Source organism: Ahaetulla prasina, chromosome 13, assembly GCF_028640845.1.
Source record: "Ahaetulla prasina isolate Xishuangbanna chromosome 13, ASM2864084v1, whole genome shotgun sequence".
NCBI lineage: Eukaryota > Metazoa > Chordata > Lepidosauria > Squamata > Colubridae > Ahaetulla > Ahaetulla prasina.
Genome location: NC_080551.1, coordinates 10,799,071 through 10,822,599, shown reverse-complemented (window position 1 = coordinate 10,822,599; position 23,529 = coordinate 10,799,071). Strand labels below are relative to the sequence as shown.

The 23,529-nt window shown below is 42.7% G+C and overlaps 1 protein-coding gene across 1 annotated transcript in view; it reads right to left on the bottom strand.

Annotated features, from left to right (window-relative positions):
• LRRK1 (leucine rich repeat kinase 1) overlaps positions 1-23,529 on the bottom strand; it is a 112,243-nt gene that overhangs the window by 4,664 nt on the left and 84,050 nt on the right. The window contains exons 25-32 of the mRNA XM_058155914.1: positions 20,963-21,129; positions 18,638-18,835; positions 16,519-16,796; positions 14,254-14,448; positions 12,892-13,040; positions 10,862-10,979; positions 8,492-8,608; positions 1,279-2,096 (exon numbers count right to left, since the gene is read on the bottom strand). Coding sequence (XP_058011897.1) covers positions 1,279-2,096; positions 8,492-8,608; positions 10,862-10,979; positions 12,892-13,040; positions 14,254-14,448; positions 16,519-16,796; positions 18,638-18,835; positions 20,963-21,129 — 2,040 coding nt within the window. The remainder of the gene's footprint in view (positions 1-1,278; positions 2,097-8,491; positions 8,609-10,861; positions 10,980-12,891; positions 13,041-14,253; positions 14,449-16,518; positions 16,797-18,637; positions 18,836-20,962; positions 21,130-23,529) is intronic.

Sequence of the window (23,529 nt, the reverse complement as noted above, 5' to 3'; positions counted from 1 at the left end):
CCTCATTTTACCCACCTCAGAAGGATGGAAGGCTGAGTCAGCCTTGAGCCTGGTGAGATTCGATCTGCCAAACTGCACTCTAACCACTGCGCCACTGTGGCTCAATGGAAAAAATCAGATCCAGACTTTATTTACTCCACCGTCTTTTTCCCCAAAGTGGGCAAGTAGATCTTTACACAAACCCCAAAAGTAGGGCAGGAAAGAATAGGTTTCAGCCCCCCCTCCCATAAGTGTTCTCCGACCATTAGAATTCAGTAGACACTGGGGAAAAGAACCTTAGGTTTATATAAGCTTTTAAAAGAATTTGTCTAATCTGGACCCCTGGCCATTTTTTTGTGGCATGAAATCTTGAACATTAGTATTGTTCCATTCCTTGAGCTACAAGAACGTCAGATGGGAATCTGAGAAAAAATATCACCATAATAAAAAAATCTTTAAATAGAGAGGGAAGGAGATCAGCAGTCTTCCAAGTAAATTTCATGCATTCCCTATGGTTCCCCCAACACAATTTATCTGAGAATATGAGAACTTCAGAAATTGCTATGGCTCTAAATGCAATTAAGCTGTGTGTTGAAACTTTCATGAGATTGCCATGATTTTTCCAAGATGATTTATCTGGAAGCATGGGAAGCATCTAAACCAGTGGTAGTCAACCTGGTCCCTACTGCCCACCAGTGGGCATTCCAGCTTTCATGGTGGGCAGGAGGGGTTTTGTCCGATACTGAAGCACTTTCCTTTTTTTTTTAATTTAATTGACTTTTTAAAAAATTTCCATAGCATTATTTAAAAACATTTTCATTAGGTTTTCATAAAATTCCCCGTGATAATTTAAATTTCTGAAAATATTCTATTTGTATCGCCCGCACATAAGTTTAGTTCATGTTATATAAGTGAAACTAAATGGCGCTATAGTGCGACTGCAAACAAAAGAGCCTCATCCCAGAATAGCTTGCGCATCTCCCCCCACACCATCCAGCTGTAACAGACAAGCAGAGCTGGCAGCCGCCACCCCTCCCAAAACCCAATCCACGATGCGCGAGAGGCATGCGCAGGCTCTTTTGTTTGTGGTCGCACTGCTCAGTACACAGTTAGATTTGTGAGACTGAGTACGAACCAGTGGGCGGTTAGAAAATTTTACTACCAACAGAGATACAAAAGTGGGCGGTAGGTATAAAAAGGTTGACTACTCTTAATCTAAACAATCAGCAATAGCTCCCAATTCGAGTGAGCTCTGGGGGGAAAAAAAACGTGCTCACTGTGGCTCCCAATCCAATTTACCTGGGAATCCACAAGAGCTCTTTTACAGGTAGGATCCGCACAGCTTGGAGAAACGTTTCAGATTTCTCAGAAGGAAGGTCTGGCTCCTGAAGCTTGTTGAGCTCTTCACAGTCAGTCAAGAAAGGCGTGCTGGAAGAACTTGTGGGGGAGCTTGGAAGGCTGGAGGGAGATCTCAGTATCCTGGTAGGAGATGATGTCGAGTAAGAGGACATAGAGCAGTAGTCTGTCAGGGAGTCCTGATGGTTTAGTATTTGAGTGCCAAGTTCTCGGCTCTGAAGGATGCTCACATTGGCCGAAGAGGTGCTTTCAAGGGCCACATCCCTGTTTGCGGTTAGTGTTGTAGGAATCAAGGTTGAAGGCTGTTGAATCGTGAACATGTCCCTCAGGGGGCTACAATCCCCACAGAAATATCGGGCACACAGCTGATAGGTAGAGCTGTAGTACATCACCAGGAAGTTGGTGGTATCATCCAAACACCACATCACTTCTTCCCCGTTGCAGTCGGAGCTGCACACAATGGATACCACTGTGGATGGCGGACTGTAGGGCTCCAGTCGCCTGGTGATTTCCATAGCTTTGCAGTCTATGATAAGGATACCAGGGCCATTGCTGTACCACACTTCTGCCCCACTGTTAGCCATTTCCATGGCTTTCACGGAGTGAGGATTCTGGCGGGGGTCGTCATCGCCGATATTGAACAAGGAACGGTTTGCCGTGTGGGAGCAAAGATAGCAGCAATTGTCCTCCAGGGCACCACTCATGACTTGGAAAACTGCAATCAGCCCATCAGATAAGCCAGCCAGGACCACATAGCAGTTCTAAAGGTAGACAAACACAAATACTAGATCAAGGTTTTGAGCACCTATAGTTTTGAGCAAATGGCAAATCTGGATAACTTACTAAAAAGCAGAGACATCACCCTGCCAACAAAAGTGCATATAGTCAAGAATATGGTTTTCCCAGTTGCAATGGATGGCTGTGAAAGTTGGACCATAAGGAAGGCTGAGCGCCAAAGAATTGAGGCCTTTGAACTCTGGTGCTGGAGAAGACTCCTGAGAGTCCCTTGGATTGCAAGGCGATCCAACCGGTCAGTCCTAGAGGAGATCAACCCTGACTGCTCTTTAGATGGCCAGATTCTGAAGAGGAAACTCAAATACTTTGGCCACCTAATAAGAAGGAAGGACTCACTGGAGAAGAGCCTAATGCTGGGAAATATTGAGGGCAAAAGAAGAATGGGACGGCAGAGTACGAGATGGCTGGATGGAGTCACTGAAGCAGTAGGCATAAGCTTAAATGGACTCCAGAGGATGGTAGAGGTTGTAGAAAAATGCTTTTAAAGGGTTCTGACGATCCCAGCTGAGTTGCCTGATCATCACGGGCTTTTGTTTTCTTTTAAAAGCATTTTTTTGCCTTTAAAAGAAAAAAAAAGCCTCTGACGATCAGGCAACTCAGATGGGATCGTCAGAGCCTTTTAAAAGAATTTTTTTTACAACCTCTTCGGCCGAAAAGGTTGTAGAAAAAATGCTTTTAAAAGGCTCTCACGATCCCAGCTGAGCTGCGTGATCATCAGAGGCTTTTTTTTTAACTTTTAAAAGCACTTTTTCGGCCGAAGAAAAAAATGCTTTAAAAAAAAAACACCTCTGATGATCGCACAGCTCAGCTGGGCAGGGGCGGGTCGGGGGGGGGGCAGGGATTTTTGCTACTGATTCTCCAAATCACCCACCGCCATCGCTACCGGATTGGGCAATCCGGTCCAAACCGGGAGCATTTCACCCCTGGGCTGCTGCAATAAGTGTGAAAAACGGTCGTAAGTCACTTTTTTCAATGCCGTTGTAACTTCAAATGGTCACTAAACAAACTGCTATAAGTCAAAGACTACCCATATCTTCCTTCCAACTGCTAGCCATCCTTATATACTGGGAAGAAAAATCAGAGATCTATAATCCAGTCTGGAGGGCATCATTTGTGAACAACCCGATATATGTCATGTCTTTTTATCAACTCAGAATCCTGAGGATGCCAGGAATAATACCTATTTCCTTTGCATAGACATAATTTTTATAATAATGTGGTTACGCAGATGATTCACAATGAGGTCATTTGCATAAGGATACCTTGGCAAATGCTATACTCTCCAATTAAACAATCAGAAAGAATAGGCATTCTCTCAATCTATTAAAACTAAATTTCACTGTATGAGCCTTGGGCAAGGCATACAAATTTGGAGTACAGCACACAAAAGAAGATGGAAATCAAGGGATAACAATTGAAACGAAGGCGAAAAGAAAGCTTGAAATTCACCAATCTTCAGTTTCATGGTGTATTTCTACAATCAGGCTATGACGAAGTATTATACGGCAAGTAATTAACCTTTCTGGGTATCATTATAGTGGTTTCATTTCAATATATCTTTAAATAATGCTCCCCTGCTCTTTCACTGACTTATGTAAATTCTTTTGAGAGAACAATCTATCTTGCTAAAAAAAAAAGGAGTTTAAAATATCCACCAGGGAGATAAAATGAATAAAAAGTATGGCGGGGGGGGGGGGGGAGATGGACAAAGTTGGCTCGCATCACAAAAATTATCCATGAGCCTCCCTCTATAAAAACCTCTGCGACAAATTCCCAGTGAAGAAAGGAGAAAGAAAATACACAGTTGTTACGATATGGAGTGGAAAAATAACTACCTTTGAGGCAGAATTTCCACATATTCCACCCACCTCTGCATGATCCATGCAGGAAAACAAAGCTGTGTTTAAACAGCTTTAACATTCCTAGCAAAGTCCAGCTGATCAAACTTTTTTAGTTCCAAAGATATTTGAAAGTAAGATATTGTTCCAAAGATGCCTTTTAAGAATAGTTTTGGTGGGAAAAAAATGAAAAATGAAACAGGGACTGTTATAATTTCTTTTTCTTTTCCTAATTCTGTTCATGGTTGCTGAACTAACAAAGGAAAGGCCAGGATAGACTGTTTAGAATAGAATAGAATAGAATAGAATAGAATAGAATAGAATAGAATAGAATAGAATAGAATAGAATAGAATAGAATAGAATAGAATAACAGAGTTGGAAGGGACCTTGGAGGTCTTCTAGTCCAACCCCCTACTTAGGCAGGAAACCCTACACCACTTCAGACAAATGGTTATCCAGCATCTTCTTAAAAACTTCCAGTGTTGAAGCATTCACAACTTCTGTAGATAAGCTGTTCCACTGTTTAATTGTTCTAACTGTCAGGAAATTTCTCCTTAGTTGCTTCTCTCCTTGATTAGTTTCCACCCATTGCTTCTTATCCTGCCCTCAGGTGCTTTGGAGAATAGCTTGACTCCCTCTTCTTTGGGGCAGCCCCTGAGATATTGGAACACTGCTATCCTGTCTCCCCTAGTCCTTCTTTTCATTAAACTAGACATGCCCAGTTCCTGCAACTGTTCTTCATATGTTTTAACCTCAAGTCCCCTAATCACCTTTGTTGCTCTTCTCTGCACTCTTTCTAGAGTCTCAACATCTTTTTTTACACCGTGGCGACCAAAACTGAATGCAGTATTCCAAGTTTGGCCTCACCAAGGCCTTATAAATTGGTATTAACACTTCACATGACCTTGATTCTATCCCTCTGTTTGCTTAGTAAGGTGTGAGGGAGAGACACTCACTGCAAATTCAGAAGATCAGGTAACTGATACGATAATCAGTATGAAAAGTGACACTTAACTTAGACTGCATGGCTGCCCAGGGGTGGGTTCTACTTACCTTTGCTACCGGTTCGCAACGGGAACTTGCGCTTGCGCTTCTGCGATGCGCAGAATCTTCTGCACATGTGCAGATTGCCAATTATGATGTCCAAGCGGGTGGGCAGAGCCTCCCGCCGCTTTTACTACTGGTTCTAAAGAACCGGACAGAACCTACCACTGTGGCTGCCCAACTTAAAAAAAGACAACAACGCTGGGTAACTCACAACAATAAAACCCAGGCTTATAAAAACCATAAATTATAAAGCCATAAAACCAAGTAGCTACTATTAGTAAATGGTGATGGCGTGATGATGATGATGTTGATGATGATAATGGTGGTGGTGATAAAATTTTGATTCTGCTGATATTTTGGTAAAACTAAGATTGGCCATGCCATGTATTATAGGGCTGAGGGAATGCAACGTCTGAGCTGTAGCAATTTGAGTTCTCATCAAGAGTTATATTTTTCACTGTCATATTTGACAGTGAATTAAATACATCAGTGGCATAATAAAAAAAATAGAAAGGGGATAAATAATGGTAGATTATAATTCAATCTAAATCTGTGTATTGCTATTAGAACTATATACAGGGCCGGTGAATAGCGCAGGCTGGTAAAGCCTGTTATTAAGAACACAAAGCCTGCAATTACTGCAGGTTCAAGCCCGGCCCAAGGTTGACTCAGCCTTCCATCCTTTATAAGGTAGGTAAAATGAGGACCCAGATTGTTGGGGGGGCAATAAGTTGACTTTGTAAAAATATACAAATAGAATGAGACTATTGCCTTATACACTGTAAGCCGCCCTGAGTCTTCGGAGAAGGGCGGGGTATAAATGTAAACAAAAAATAAATAAAAAAATATATATACATTTTTTTAAACACAACGAATATGATTATTGGTATTGTATTTGCAGTAAAAGGAGTGATATCAAGAATATGGAGGCTGACATAAAAAAGAATATATTGAAATATTGAATAATTAAGGAAAGATGATAATTCAACAAAATGTGTATTATTACTAAACATTTGTAAGGTTGTTAATTGTATTAAATATGAAGAAGAGTGTATTATTGGTACTAAAATGTAAGACACTCTGGTCCCACTCTGTTCACACAACGATAAGTTTGTAGAAAAATAAAAAACTTTAAAAAAAGGAATTATATTTTTCATTAATCAAGATTTACAGTAACTGTCAAATCCAGAGTGTGTCAAAACAAGAAGGATACCCTTTATTAGATATTGATTTATTGCAGAGTCCAGTCTTTGAGTAAACCCACATAACCAATCCAAAGGGAAACATTTTTATTGTAAAATCCTGTCAACCAAAGTTTGAGCATTGCAAAGTAATACCTGTTTTCCAGCTGTGCAGGAGATGCGTTTAGCAGAGGTGGGTTTCAGCAGGTTCTGACCAGTTCTGGAGAACCGGTAGTGGAAATTTTGAGTAGTTCGGAGAACCGTTAGTAAAAATTCTGACTGGCCCCATACCCCCATCTATTCTCTGCCTCCCGAGTCCCAGCTGATCGGGAGGAAATGGGGATTTTGCAGTAACCTTCCCCTGGATTGGCGAGGGAATGGAGATTTTACAGTATTCTTCCCCTGGAGCGGGGTGGGAATGGAGATTTTATAGTATCCTTCCCCTGCCATGCCCACCAAGCCACGCCCACAGAGCCGATAGTAAAAAAATTTGAAACTCATCACTGGCGTTTAGTCTCTTCTCTTGGTTGGTGCAACTAGGACCTTTAGAGCAATGATGAAATCAATTTTTTTTTACTACCGGTTCTGTGGGGCTTGGCTTGGTGGGCATGGCAGGGGAAGGATATGGCAAAATCTCCATTCCCACCCCACATTGGGGCCAGCCAGAGGCGGTATTTGCCGGTTCTCCAAACTACTCAAAATTTCCCCTACCGGTTCTCCGAACTGCTGAAAATTTCTGCTATCGGTTCTCCAGAACCTGTCAGAACCTGCTTTAGAGGCTTTGTCAAAGTAATAATATCTGGCCAAAGTGAGCAAAGAGTAAAAAGTAATCCAAGGGGGCAAAGAGAAGCAATTTGGTCTAGTGGTTAAGGCACCAGAAAGCAAGAGATTGTGAGGTCAAGTCCCACCTTAGCCACGAAAGCCAGCTGAGTGACCTGGCTAGTCCCCTTTCTCAGCCCAACCTGGGTTGTTGTTAGGGGAAAAATAGGAAGGGGAATATATTTGCCACCTTGAATACTAATAAAGGTGGGATATAAATAAACAAACAAACAAACCAATAGATAAAATCTTGATTATTTCAGCTTTTTTAAAAGACAATACGCAGGAAAGATATTTAATTGAATGGAAAAAATGGATTGATTATCTACAAAACAGATATCAGATTAAGAAATATCAGATTGCCTTTGAATAACTAGAAAGCTATTTTATGTAATAGGGAGGGGGTTGGGAGATGAAAAGCTTTGGATGAGGTTAATTGGATTGGAAGGGAAAATTTTATTCTATGTTTGGTTTATGTATAACAATACCTTGTGATTGACCCGGGAAGCCGGGGGAAGGAGGGGAAGGGGTTTTCTGGGGGGGAGGGGGAAAAAAAGGGGGGGAAATGTCTTTGTTTTTTTAAAACTCTTTCAATAAAAAAAAAAATCTTGATTATTATACGTAAAAAATATGCTTAAAAGAATCTGACCATGTGGCTTATGGATTCATTTCAACATTACAATATCTTAGTAGTCTACAGCTCCATTATGTCATACCCACATCTACCCCAACATGCTAGCATCACCCTCAAACCTTGTCCTGACTTAATCCCCAAATTTATGTTTCAGATAAATGACCAGCACAAAATGTGCACTCAAAGAGGGGGCTTAATTAATTCCCCCAACCTATCAGCAGGTGGAGGTATTGCTTTAATTCTGCCATTCAATCGACAGCCGTTCTGGGTATCTTCAGTTATTCTGGGACAAAAATAAACAACAATGTTCAAATTTAACAAATTTAACAAATTAACAGAGTTGGAAGGGACCTAATAGGTCATCTAGTGCAACTCCCTGCTCAAGCAGGAGCCCCTATACCTGTGATATGGGGATGCAAGCCAGTTGTTTTTCGGGCCTTCCAGGCCCACTGGAAGTTCCAGAAGGTGGCAAATGGGCTGTTTCCAGCCTCCGGAGGCCCTCCGGGGGGTGAGGAAGGCCGTTTTTGCCCTCCCCAGTCTTCCAAAAAATCTCTGGAGCCTGGGGAGGGCAACAAATGGGCCTACCAGGCAACAAATGGGCCTACCAGGCCCACCATGTGCCAAAAGCAAGGGGGGGCATTGAATTATGGGTGTGGGCACACATGCCTGCGACCCCCTTGCGCTCCCCCCGCTTTTGGCACGTGACGGCAAAAAGGTTCACCATCATTGCCCTATACCATTTCTGACAAATGGCAGTCCAATCCTTTCTTGAAAAAATTTATATTTTGGGTGTGCTTGGAAATTATGAATGCCTTTGTGTTGGAAATTTCTTTGGCTTTACCTTTTTCATCAAAGGCACTGCAAGAAAGCAGGTGACAACGGCTGGAGTGTCTATGCCTTTCTGTGGAGTCTTCAGAGGACACATTCCTTGTAAACTATATATGTAAATCTTTTGGTCCTGTAAGAGATCAAAAGAAAATAGATTTAAATAGGGTTTACACTATCATGTTTCCAAGGATGAAAATACAGAATAACAGTTTGCAAGGAAAAGGGAGGCTTATGTATCTCAATATTGACAAAAAATATAATGGTAAAGCTTCTGTGTATCCATTTCTTAAGGTAAAAGTAAAGGTTCCCCTCGCACATATGTACTAGTCATTCCTGACTCTAGGGGGCAGTACTCATCTCTGTTTCAAAACTGAAGAGCCAGCGCTGTCCAAAGACGTCTCCGTGGTCATGTGGCCGGCATGACACAACACCAAAGGCGCATGGAACGCTGTTACCTTCCCATCAAAGGTGGTCCCTATTTTTCTACTTGCATTTTTGACGTGCTTTCGAACTGCTAGGTTGGCAGAAGCTGGGACAAGTAACAGGAGCTCACCCTGTTATGCGGCACTAGGGATTCGAACTGCTGAACTGCCGACTTTTCGATCGACAAGCTCAGCATCTCTTACCCACTAAGCCACCACGTCCCTTTCTTCCATTTCTTAAATTACATTAAATCCATTTCTTAAATTCCATTAAAAGATACTTTAGGAAAAAAAACAGTCTTCTGACATTTAGAATCTCTTATTAAGTCAAGTTTAAAGAGAAAATATCGGCACTAGTTAATTGTAACAAGGTCGCTTTAACCGGTGGAAAGAATCAGGCAATATTAATGTGATTAATAAATTCCACCTTGTGCTCTTTTCAAATTGTTTTCTGTAATCGGAATTGACAAACCGAATTGCGATGGGGAAAGCCAGGGAGTGAGATGGTGTTAAGATGGACATTTAACATTCCCTGGAAGAGGCAAGACATTGATAGAGAAAAAAAAGTCATCTGGAAACACCAAGAAAAGTCAACATTTTTGCTTTCCTTTACCATCTCTTGTTAAGAAGAGAATATAGGAAGAAAAGTGATACGCAATGTGAGCTATTCATTTGCAATCGTTTCAATCGTATTGTCACAGAGAAAAATGGGATTGACTTCTTCTCCAAAGCACCAGAGGGAAGGACGAGAAGTAATGGGTGGAAGCTTGTTAAAGAGAGATCCAACCAAGGGTGAGCTGCTGGGGGTTCTCAGGGGTTCGGGAGAACCTCTAGCTAAGATTCTATGCAGTTTGGAGAACCCCCAAATCCCACTCCTGGCTGGTCCTGCTTAACCTGCCCCTCCCCTCCCAGGAGTCCCCATACAGCTCATTTTGGATGCAGGTAAGGGCAGGGCACATGCGGAGGCTTGGGGGGGGCAAAAAACGGGCCTACTGGAAGGCTGTTTCTGGCCTCCAGAGGGCCTCCGGAGCCTGGGGAGGCCGTTTTTGCCCTCCTGGAGATCAAGGAAAGCCTTCAGAGCCTGGGAAGGGCAAAAATGCCCCGCCACTGTGGTGCAGGAGGCTGACTAGGCCACGTCCACCATGGCCACACCCTCCCAGCAATCAGGCAGAGAACCCCTTGCCCAGCCCTGGATCCAATTTAGAAATATGGACAGATTTTCTGACAGTGAGAACAATGAATCAATGGAACAGCTTGCCTCCAGCAGCTATGGGTGCTCCATCACTGGAGATTTTAAGAAATAGACTAGACCGGGTGTCAGCAACCTGCGGCTCTGGAGCCACATGTGGCTCTTTGGGCCCTCTGCTGTGGCTCCCTGTCAGGTGATTCCATCACTGAGTGGCCCCGCCCTCCCCTCCCAGTCACTCCTTGCCTGGCCTGAGAAGGTAAGGGCGATGGCAGTGGATGGAAAAGCGGCCAGGGCAGAGACAGAGAGATACAGAGAGAGGGAGAGAGAGAGAGAGAGAGAGAGAGAGATGTCAAAAGGGTTATATGGTTCCTGGTGTTCTTTAACAACTGGTTCTCTGCCCTAATGACCAGCTGGGTAGGCGTGGCTAGGGGGTCATGTAACTGGTGGAAGTGAGTGATGTGGAGTTGGCCACACCCACCCAGGTTTTGTGGCTCCCGGTGGTTTTTTTCTTGTGGGAAATGGATCCAAATGGCTCATTGAGTGTTTAAGGTTGCAGACTCCTGGACTAGACAGATAGTCTGGGAGTGTATAAAGTTTCCTGTCCTGAGTGGGGGCTTGGACTGGAAGATCTCCAAAGTCCTTTCTAGCCTTACGATTCTATGTCTGACCAACTTGAGAATCAGTTGAGCAAAGTTCATGGCCAAAGCTCTCCAACCCTTACAGCAGAGAAGAAAAGAGTTCAGATTCAGAACAGTTGGGTTGAGACATATACCTCTGTTGCAGTCCAAAGAGAGTTCTGAAGTTTCAACTGGCAGCATAGCTTCATTCCTGGACAATTCATTTTGGAAACCTCTACGAATCCTTTCTCCGCATTTACTACGGTGTAGTTCCTGAAATCAGGAAAGGGGAATAACAACAACAACAACAACAACAACAACAACAACAACAACAACAACAACAATAATAATAATAATAATAATAATAATAATAATAATAATAATAATGTTTTAATTTGTATACCGCCCTTCTCCCGAAGGACTCAGGGCGGTGAACAGGCAAATAAAATACAAACAAACATACTCAATAATTAAAACAACCCTTAAAAAACTGATTCAAATATGCCAGAAAATTTAAAATGACATTACACCCCATAAAATTACAAAATTTAAAACCCATCAACAATTCAATTAAAATTTAAAATTAAAATCAGGCCAGTCCAGCCATATGAAATAAATAGGTTTTAAGTTCGCGGCGAAAGGTCCTAAGGTCAGGTAGTTGTCGAAGCCCGAGGGGAAGTTCGTTCCACAGGGTAGGAGCCCCCACAGAGAAGGCCCTCCCCCTGAGGGCCGCCAGTCGACACTGTTTGGCTGACGGCACCCTGAGGAGTCCCTCTCTGTGGGAACGCACCGGATGCTGGGAGATAGAGGCCGGCAGTAGATGGTCCCGTAGGATTAAAAGGGATTAAAAGGGAACATCAACAGCAAGAGAGCACCAATCAGAAGCAAATAAAAATCACAAACTCTGGATGGGTTTGGATCTTTGCCCTGCTGAATAGTACCCTTGCCCTGCTCTATACCATTTCAAAAAATTGACTATCCAATCTTTTCTTTTTTCTTTTTGCCCCAGTGTGAACACCGAATCTTTTCTTTTTCCTGACTGAGGGTACTTGGCCCACCCAGCAAATCTAATGTCGTGCACTGAAGTTCTACGCAACCCCCAACTTGGATTCTTGTCCTGCCGCACATCTTCCATGTCTGCAATTTATATGTGTAACCCAATGCGAAGTTAAGTTAGGTTATCCATAATGTTTGTAGACCCAACTTCAAACGATCCATGAGGAGAACTTTTCCAAAGAGAAACAAAGAGCTTGTTTTTCCATTAACCCCAAGATGACACTGTTTGTGTTTGCTGGGGAAAACCACAAAGAACTCATAAATTTAATTGCTGAATACTGGACATCTTTGAAAGACCAGGGACAAAAATAAATTAAAAAAAGGCATTATGCAGCTAAGGATTTGAATCAGATGTGCTCTTTTGGTTTGTTGCCTTGTGTGAAAACACACAAACGCAAGCACCGCAAAACCGTGAAGAATGGTGATTGTTGAAACCATTTGAAAATGTGTAATCCGTTATTCTCAACCTGGTCAATTTACTATCTAGACTGCTAGCACAAAATGATCTCAGGGAATTTGTAATGAACTTATAGAAGGTTAAAGTTAAAGGTAAAGGTTCCCCTCGCACATATGTGCTAGTCGTTGCTGACTCTAGGGGACGGCGCTCATCTCCGTTTCAAAGCCGAAGAGCCAGCGCTGTCCGAAGACATCTCCGTGGTCATGTGGCCGGCATGACTCAACACCAAAGGCGCACGGAACGCTGTTACCTTCCCATCAAAGGTGGTCCCTATTTTTATACTTGCATTTTTTACCTGCTTTCGAACTGCTAGGTTGGCAGAAGCTGGGACAAGTAATGGGAGCTCACCCTGTTACATGGCAGCACTAGGGATTCGAACCGCTGAGCTTCCGATCTTTTGATCAACAAGCTCAATGTCCTAGCCCCTGAGCCACCACGTTAAGAAACCCTTTTGAGGAAAGCATGGGTACCTCAAGTTGCCAAATTTGGAAAGTTCAAACTGTGAAAATGTTTATTTCAAGACCATCTGGCTACTTAGATGGTTCTTTTTCTAATGGCCCAGTAGATCATGTTCTTCTACTAAAGGTAAAGGTTAGGGTTAATCCTAATCTATTTACATTGCAGAGCACAAGAAAAAGTTTGTGGTTTTCTTTTTTTAAAAAAAATACAAACCTTGTATCTTCCTTCTCATCCCAGAATACTACGGTGTGGTCCTGTCCTTGAGAAGAGAAGACAGACTGCTTCCCACAGGGCAAGTAGTACATGAATGTGGCAAAGGAAGGACTTTTCATTTGTCCTATAACCGAAATGGCCAGGGGCCGCTGTATAAAAGAAAGGTTAGACTTGAAGAATGAAGTTTATATAGCAATAGCAGCACTTATATATACTGTTTTACGGTGCTTTACAGTCCTCTCTAAGCAGTTTACAGAGTCAGCCTCTTGCCTGGATCCTCATTTGACTCACCTCGGTAGGATGGAAGGCTGAGTCAACCTTGAGCTGGTCAGGATCAAACTGCTGGCAGCCGGCAGTCAGCAGAAGTAGCCTGCAATACTGCATTCTGACCCCTGCACGACCACCGAGCCCTATTTGGAACTCTGTCTGTGTTTACAGGCTGGATTTTACCCAAAATAGTAAGCCATCTAGGTTGCGGCTTGCCCAATAAACCATAGTTTCAAGAAACCATTATTCAGCTTGACATGTGCTCCCATGTGTTAATTTGCAATATGAGTGCTGTAGCAACAACCAACAACAAATGGATTGATATTAGGTTTCTGTAACTCAATGCCTTGCAGATCTCCTGAGCCAGGATTGCAGTGTCTCACTTTGATGGACCAAATAGTTGGCTGAGAAGATGGGATTTTTATCTGATGTACATGGATAACATACATGGGCAAGGCTAATTTCAGAGATTCCCCACTTGTAATATTCCACAGGTAGTCCTCGATTTACGACCATAATTGACCCCAAACTTTCTGTTGCTAAGTGATATATTTGTTCAGTGAGTTCTGTCCCGTTTTACAACCTTTCTTTCCACAGTTGTTAAGTGAATCTTGAGATTCACTTAAGTTAGCAACGTGGTTGTTAAGTGAATCTGGCTTCCCCATTGACTTTTGCTGGACAGAAGGTCACAAAAGGGGATCACTTGGGCAGTTCAATCGTCATAAATATGGGTCAGTTGCCAAGTGTCTGAATTTTGATCACACGACCATGGGGATGCTGCAACAGTCATAAGTGTGAAAAGCGGTCATAAGTCATTTTTTTTCCAATGCCGTTGTAAATTCAGTCACTAAACGAACTGTTGTAAGGCAAGGACTACCTGTGCTTTTGGTCTCCAAGAATCTCGGAGTCCAACATTCAGGTTCAGAGTGATTCCATGTACCACGTCTTCTCTTGAGGGTTTCTCCTGAGCATTCAGCTGGTCACTGGTTAGAGATAGAATGCTGGCCAAGACGGACCAGCTGTGTTCTTTTAAGTTTCTTTAAGCTCCGAATGACATGAGACATCGCTGCCTAAACACCAAAAATTCTCTTGTACCTTTTCAGGTTTGGTATCCCAACACTCCATCATAAGAGCCTGCAGTCGGTGGAACTGTACTTCTTCTGCCGGGCCCAGGATGGGCCGAATCCCCTTGGAGAGTTTCTTGGAAATTTGCAGCTGATGTTGTCCCAGGACGGGGCGTTGCCCCGACAGCAGCTCATACAACACCATTCCATATGAGAACATGTCCACCTAAGCCAGAGCAGAATGAACGGAGAAACTGAGATTCAGAAACACAGCAGTGGGGAAGGCAAGGAAGTGAGCATCAACTCTGCAGAGTTCCCTGATCCTATCAGCATGTGCTTGTGGGAGTTTGTTGTGACCCAGGCCCAAGTAGCTATTACCAGACACAATCAGTCCTAAACAAACGCGTTTTATTAGAACAGCTGAGAATTACTTCATTCTCAGTTTAGTTCAAATTAATTCCAAAACAAAGTCCTTCAGAAAAAGTCCTTTGGCTTTATCACAAACCTTTGTCCTCTTTGGCACCCTGCCAAAGGCTTTTCTTGGCAAAGCCCCACGAAGTTCAGAAACAAGAGACACCAACTAGAAATCAATGCAGCAACGTTGCTTTCCTACAAAGAGCCCAAGAGCCGTTGTTGCTCTTTTAAGCCTTATGGGAGGGGACAATCATCTTCTGGCCTTACTCCCAAGCTGTCCTTTTTGCTTTAGCTGCTCTTGCCTTCTGGCAGCTCTTCACATGCGTGCACTAGGAACAGCCTCCTCCTGTTCCTCTGCCTCTCTGCTGTCCGCTTCTGGAGGCTCTGGAGTCTGCACATCGCTCCCAGATGGCCCTGGCACCATTTCTGCCTATGACACAGAGCCCTCATCTGGGCCTTCCCCTGACTCCAGGACTGACCCATTGTTCTCCCCAGCCTCCTCACTGTCCGACTCCGCTGCTAGCTCCACGAGCTGCTGGCGAACCACAACAAGAGTTGTAGTTCACCAGGTTGCTAACCCTTCCTTTATATATCACTCTTTAGCTTTCCTTTTATTTTATTTCCAAAGCCTGGAATAACAATCAGTGCAAAGAAGAAGAAAAACCTAATAGGAGAAAAAATAGCATTAAGACGCAAAATTGAGAGACACTGGGGAAAAACACTGGGTCACATTTTAACATGAAGCGGATATAAATCCCATTTAAAACTGAGTGGAATCTAAGTCAGACCAACTGCACTGTTGTTTCTCTGTGTGTCCTAACGTTGAAGTCAGGGACAAGAAATATTTTCTTGTAAAAAGTCGCTTGCAAAAAAAGATTGAACAGTCAAGAACATATAGCAATAACAATAGCACTTATATACTGCTTTATAGTGCTTTGCAGCCCTCTCTAAGCGGTTTATAGAGCCAGCCTATTTCCCCCAACAATCTGGGTCCTCATTTTACCCACCTCGGAAAGGAGGGAAGGCTGAGTCAACCTTGAGCCTGGCGAGATTCGAACTGCCAAATTGCAGGCAGCTGGCAGTCAGCAGAAGTAGCCTACAGTACTGTATTCTAATCACTGCACCACCACAGCTCCTATATATAGAGTAGTGGTCAAAATTGTGGAAAACTTTTGGGAAAAGTGTATTTTCTAAACTTAGCTGATAACACCACTTTTTTTTAAATAGTATCCTAAAATTATATATCAATGGAAAGATAATTTAATCAAGAATGTAATGCAATAACTTTTATGAAGGATTTGCTATTAGAATAGCAGTTACAATATAAGGAAGAAAAGTGAAACACGTAGAAAAACGAGATATACAAAAATGATCACCATAGAAAAAACGAGATATACAAAAATGATCACCATGTCAGTTACTACTTAGTTGGGTAACCTTTAGCATGAATTATGGCTTTACAATGTCTTCCCATGGAGTGAATCAAGTCTTTGAGTTCTGCAGCTGTTCTAATGTGAAATCAAGATTGAAGGATTGCTCCTATTAACTGGGTTTTATTGCTGGGTCGCTTCGGACTAACACGTTTCTTTAGTCAGCTCCATAGATTTTCCATTGGGTTAAGAAGGTTGGGCTAGTCCCAGGCCATTCCAGCAGTGGAATAGGATGATCTTGAAACTCTCCCCCCCCCAAAAAAAGTGATGTTATTAAGCCACCAAACCTCAAAAATACACTTTTCCCAAAAGGTTTCCACAATTTTGGCCACTACTGTAGCTTCACTTGTTGTCACGTTGATGGGAAATGGAATCTTGACTCTGGCTAATAGATGGGCCATGAATTGTAGTCTGGATGGCAGAGCCTGCCATGGCACCTTTTATGCATGTACCTTTTCATCGTAGACAATGCGAGGTCGTATTTCTGGGGCCTGATAGCCAGGCGTCCCCTCCACCCCCAAAGCTCCTTCGTGGAAGGACTGGCGAGAAATCCCATAGTCAGATAGTTTGATGTTGATGCTTTCCTTCACGTCTAAAGACCACACGAGGATGTTGTCGGATTTCAAGTCACAGAAAATGATTTTCTTCTTGTGAAGGTAGGCCAGCCCTGCGGCAATCTGATAGGCGATCTTGAAGGTCAGCATATGTCCCAAAGGTACAAAGGAAGCTCCTAGAGCAAAAGGCAAGAGGAAAGACAATCGGTGTCAATGTTCCGACTGACAAACCCAACCAAAGCAGGCACGGTCGAGACGATCCAATCTCTGAATGCCAAACTTTATTGAGTACATCATTTTGGCACTGATGAGGGCAAAACCAGATCTAGCTAATTCCCACGCAAACCCACCTAATTAAAGTATAGGATCCTCCCTCCCACTATTGCTGCAGGTCACATTGTCCAATTGAATGTCATTGTATTGTTATGAGAAGAAAGTCTTTGGTTTTGGCAAGCGCCTGCCAAAGTGTCCTTGGGTCTCACAGCTTGTCTTCTTGATGTCTGGAGCCTACATTCCAACTCACTCTTCCCTTCCCTCTGGTTTGTTGGCAAGCTGAGAAGCGATACTGGTTGCAACAGCAAAAGCACACTTCGAACTTGACAATTTGATTGTCAACTACACTAATGTCCACCTCTAATAGTGTAATGGTACGTGGGTAAGGCTTTGGGGGTTCACAGATGTTACTGAATAGATTCTACTACTCAGATAAGAGACAGTATTGTCGTTCCCACGCCTCCGCTGACGGCCGGGTCAGGGAAATCCGAATCAGGCGTGCCTCTGCAGCTCTGCCAAAGTCCTAGCAAAGTCCTCAAGGCAGGCAGGAGACCAGAAAGTGACTTCAGCAAGATATGTTCGACTTTGCCTGATGCAGAGACTGCCAGAAAGCAGATCCTTTATATAGGCCATGGGGTGTGGCTCCATGACTCAGCACTTATCCAGGCCTGCCCCTCCCTTCCTTCTGATGTCGCCGCCTATCAATTCTTCTGAAGCGAGGGTCACTCCAGTCGGCAGCAGTTGGTAATTGACCTCCCTCAGGCTCACATGCTGTGGGGGAGGGGGAGGGGTCTAGTTGCTCCGTTTGCCTGGGCATGGAGCCAGGGCTGGGGCCGGGAGGTGCTCCCTCCTCCGCAGCCTGTCTGGGCATGGAGCCAGGGCTGGGGCCGGGAGGTGCCCCCTCCTCCTCAGCCTGTCTGGGCATGGAGCCAGGGCTGGGGCCGGGAGGCATACTAGGACATTCCTCAGCGTTCGGAAGCAGATAAGAAGACCCCGGCTGCGGTGAGAGCGGGCAAGACACAACAAGTATATCCTACAGCTGGATAGTGGATGGGGCAAGAAGTTCAGAAGACACTCTTTCTAGTTTCTTGGGCTGTAAAGGAGATGGTGGGAGGATGTACCTTCAGTCTTGCAAGATTGATAGGACCTCACCCGATAAATCGGATAGTAATCATGATCAGATGAGCTAATCTGTTTTATTGTAAAGCTACATTGATAGAATCTTGCAAGTCTGAAAGTGCAGGTGCTCCTTGACTTACAATCGTTTTTTAGTGACTGTTTAGTTAAAGTTACCGTCCTGAAAAAAAATGACCTATGACCGTTTCTCACACTTACAGCTGTTGTGGAATCCGCATGGCCATATGGTCAAAATTCAGACATTTGGCAACTGGTTCATTTTATGCAATGTTTCAGTGTCACGCGATCAACTTTTCTGACCTTCTGACAAGCAAAGTCAACGGGGAAGCTAGATTCACTTAACAACTGTAGTGATTCACTTAACAACGGTAGCAAGAAAAGTTGCAATGTGGGGCAAAACTCCCTTAACAATTGTAACGATTCACTTAACAACTGTAGGAAGAAAAGTTGCAACGTGGGGCAAAACTCACTTAACAACTGTCTCACATAGCAACAGAAATTTTGGGCTCAACTGTGGTCATAAGTCAAAGACTACCTGTGCAATTTTGACAAAGTATCTCATGGTGGACATATCTGGTCGGAAGATCTTTTTTTTTTTTTTTTTTACCTTTAGAGTTTTCTGAGAGAACAGTGGTCAGGCTGCCCAAAGGAGCCAGTTCTAAGGCCAAGCTGAGTGGATGGATGCTGATCCCAATCAAGGAGACCACACAGGGGTACTGCAGTGAGTGGAGAATGCTGGCTTCTTGACGGAACTCCGAGAAGCTCTTCATGGCATCCATCGCCCGTAGATGCCTCAGCATGGTGTCTGTGCAAAGAAGAACAGACACGTGTATGAGGTCCACCTTCTTGGATCCTATCCCAAGGCAGTAATAGGTTCCAATTACCTTCCACTTGCTACCGGTTCAGAACTGTGAGTGTGTGCATGTGCGTGCTCGCTTCACTCATGCGTGGCACTTCTGCGCATTCACAGAACCTTTTGCGCATGCACAGAGCATCCATGATGATATCCGGGCAGGTGGGCGGAGCCTCCTGCCACCACCACTACCGGTTCTCCCAAACCGGGGTGAACAGGTAGAAACCCACCACTGTCCCAAGGCCATGAAGTCCTGCATTCTCGTGGGGGATGTCCAAAAATCTTTGGCAAGCCTCTGGCCCCAAGAGTTACTTCTGCGGGATGAATTTGCACACCTGAACAACTAGACACAAGGACAGTTTTTTTCCACATGCCACCACTCTGCTAATTACCGTAACTAATTCCCACAACACTGTCAAACTTTGTACTAAGGCTGTATTATTATTCTTCTTCAAATCCTTCCTATTACCTATCTCTTTTTCTACTTATGACTGTAACCTGGTTGCTTGTATCTTTACGATTTATATTGTTTTATTTAATTTCCTAGTACAGTTTGATTGCCTATTTGGTATCCTATGATTATCATTAAGTGTTGTATCTTATGATTCATGATGAATGTATTTATATAATGACTATGATCATGATTTATCCCTTATATATTTTATGTACACTGAGAGCTTATGCACCGAAGACAAATTCGTGGTGTGTCCAATCACAATTGGCCAATAAAGAATTCTATTCTATTCTATTCTATTCTATTCTATTCTATTCTATTCTATTCTATTCTATTCTATTCTAATTCTAATTCTAATTCTAATTTGCAAGCAGTGGTCAACTCGTAACTGTTGCGCACTTTGCTTTCACTCATTTGAGATATAACGGAGCCTTGCATTCTGTATTTTAATTAAAGTCAGATGCTTTTAATGTGCAACTGAGGAGGAAGGCATGATGTAAGTCAAGATGACTTTATCAATTGTCTCTGTGAAACTGAGTAAGAACAGATGAGAGGTCTGCAGAAGAAAGCTTCAGCCCAGCAGAAGCATCAATCAATCAATCAATCAATCAATCAATCAATCAATCAGAATACAGCTAGAAGGGACCTTGGAGGTCTTCTAGTCCAAACCCCTACTCAAGCTGGAAATCCTATATATTCCAGACAGATGGCTGTCCAGCCTTTTCTTAAAAACCTCCAGTAATGGAGCACCCACAACTTCTGGAGGCAAGCTGTTCCAATTAATTCTTCTCACTCTTAATCAGTGGAACAGCTTGCCTTCAGAAGTTGTGAGTGCTTCATCACGGGAGGTTTTTAAGATTCTTTCACAAATTCTCTGCATTCAAAACCATTTTTTCCCCTTATCCACACTTCCACACCACATTTTTCTTCTTGTTTCTAGTTCTGCAGGAAGCAAGTTGGAGGTTATCTGATTTTAATCCCTATTTGCCTGCTTCCATAAACTGGGTACCCGCAGCCAAAACTCTTTCCTCTTGTTCCATTAATGGAGATAGTTTCCAGATAAGCTCTAAAGCAGGAGTCTCCAACTGGCTGAGGAATTCTGGGAGCTGAAGTCCACAAGTCTTAAAGTTCCCAAAGTTGGAGATCCTTGATCTAAAGGCTACATAGAAACAGGTGCTGCTGATACTGAAAAGGGGTAACATTTACCTACATGTGGAACAGAAGTGCTGTTCAGCAGGTTCTGGCCAGTTCTGGAAAACTGGTAGCGGAAATTTTGAGTAGTTCAGAGAACTGGTAAATACCACCTTTGACTGGCCCCACCCCCATCTATTCTCTGCATCCCGAGTCCCAGCTGATCGGGAGGGAATAGGGATTTTGCAGTAATCTTCCCCTGGAGTGGGGAGGGAATGGGGATTTTGCAGTATCCTTCCCCCTGGAGTGGGGAGGGAATGGAGATTTTGCAATATCCTTCCCCTGCCACGCTCAGCAAGCCACGCCCACCAAGCCACGCCATGCCCACCAAGCCACGGCCACAGAACCGGTAGTAAAAAAAAAATGAATCCCACCATTGATGTGGAAGGAGAAAAGAGCCCCTCCTCCACATCGCTCAACGTCGGCTTCCTTACCTGCTGCTGAATTGGCAGAAGTCTTATATTTTTTAATCTGAAAACGCTTGATGGCTACCGGTTTCCCTTGATATTGTGCCCGATAGATAACCGTTCCGCTTCCTCCTTGGCCGAGGATACTGTTTTCATTTTCTACATATTCCAGTTTGCTGTTTTCCAAGAATAATCTGCCAAGCATACCCAATGAAGCAAAAGGGAGAAATGGAATTATTAAGCAATCCTGGTCAATGCAAGCCAAGATTTAAGATCACCCATTTTCTCCTCTTCCTAATCTCCCTGAACAGACAGTGCCCATTTTCCTGGCCAAGACGAGTCTTTTTTTCCTCCAGCCATCTGCTGACGAGAAGATAATCAAGAAGAGAACAGAGTTTTTAATTACCCTCTTTGATAGACAGGCTGTTTTATTGGCAGCAGCTAATGTGGTTCTTTTTTTAAATGGGTAGCATCACTTCAAAGCACAGGTATGGGAGACTCAGGTAAGACAGGTGGCCAATAAATTTTACAAACACATCTAGACACATCTATTTATTTGCGCAGGACTGGACTAGATTTTTTAAATTTTAATTGTTTAAATTTTAGATTTGGTTTTAAATTGGGGTTTTATTATTTATATGTCTATTTTAAATATTCGGCCTATTTAATAAGTTTTTTAGACTAATGTTTTACTTTGTATATTTATGTTGTTTTTAGATGGCTGTACACCGCCCTGAGTCCCTAGGGAGATAGGGCGGTATAAAAATATGAATAAATAAATAAATAATAAATAAATACAAACAAACAAAGAAAACCAAAAAGAAAACCAAGGAAACATTTTTTTTTTGGCATGTGCAAAATGATGCATTTGAATGACAGCTTTCCCACCAGCTTTTCCTGGGTATAGCATGTCTGTTTACAGCAAAAATGCACAATTTTTGTCCACCTGAGCTTCACACTTGGAAGTGAAGAAGATACTTCCCTCCTCCCACAAAATAGTGAGTCGGGCCTGGATGGAAATAACACGAGATTTCATTTCATTTCTATTTAGATGAGATTAAAAGCATTGTTCACTTTGTGCGGTGAACATTTTCATCCGGCAGCTGGTAGTTAACCTGGGCGGATGCCAAAAAGACCAAGCTGGGTTAGATGTGACTAAGGGTAGGAGACCACTAGGAATTCCCAGCTTGTCAGCTGGACTGTGAAATTTAAAAAAAAAAAAATCCGTGAAAGAAATAAAAGTCAATTCTGAACTGTTGACAAAAGAGCTACTTCGTGTCACCAGTAGTCAAGCTTCTTTGACTTACCTTCTATCACCATACAAACTGCAATTTGATAACGATTTCAAGTGGTCACCTACCACTTGGACAGGTGGGACAACTGTGATCAAGATTCCCTTTAACCATGTTAACTACAACTAGGTCAACTTGATGCCACCCAATGTATTAACAGAATAAAAATGTCAACCCTGAAACTGGTCTAACTAAAGGTAGATGCTTTGGGTACAGTATTGATCTGGACATCTGGCTAAATTTATGGGGAAAAAATATTAAAATTACATTGGCGGCCACCCACAAAGAAAACTTGTACAAAATGTTTTACAGGTGGCACACCCCACCCACAAAATTGGCAAAAATTAATAAAAAATATTCTCCAATTAGTTGGAAATGTGAAATTGAGTTAGGATCATATTATCACATGTGGTGGGAGTGCCAAAAAAAAAAAATTCTGGCAGCAAATAAGAAGCTGGTTAGAAGAGATGTTAATGGTCAAAATAGAGGTCAAACCAGAATTTTTCTTATTGGGCATGATGGATGGCAAATACGATAAAAATGTTACCTACTTAACATTGCATATATTAACCGCGGCAAGATTAACATTTGCTCAAAAATAGAAGTGTAAAGAAATACCCTCAGAAGAAGAAGTAATAAACAAAATCTACAATTGTGCAGAGATGGACAGACTTATTTTAGAACTCAAAGATAAAAGTGAATCAAGATACTATGAGGTCTGGAATAAATTCTACGACTGGCTGGAGAGGAGGAAAAATGCCAAAAACAAGCAATAATGAATGTCTGGAAATGTATATATCAATGTATATTGTACTTGTAAGGGTATAAAAGATTTATTAAATATGTATAGAGTTGTAGGAGTAGTAGTAATATAGTATATACTTGATATATAAGGAATTAGGAGATATGCAAATTTGTATATAAACTGAGGAATATATGATACAGTAACTTGAATTGGACGTAAATGTTAGAAACCAGAGACTTAGAGCAATGTCCATTGTTTTTGTTTGTTTTTAAATCTAATAAAATTTTGTTTAAAAAAAAAAGATTCCCTTTAACCAGGTCAACTGGGTTAACTACAAGTAGGTCAACTTGATACCACCCAATGTATTAACAGAATAAAAATGTCAACCCTGAAACCGGCTTAACTGAGGCCATTTTGAGACTTCAGTGCTGACACACTGGAGAAGAGGGATAGGGAGGGGGGAATAGAGATGGGGTGTTGTAGTCAAAACAAAACACTTTCTCTTGGGAACCAAGGACATTCCTGCAAGTGCTCAAAAGGAGGGGACTGGAGTCACC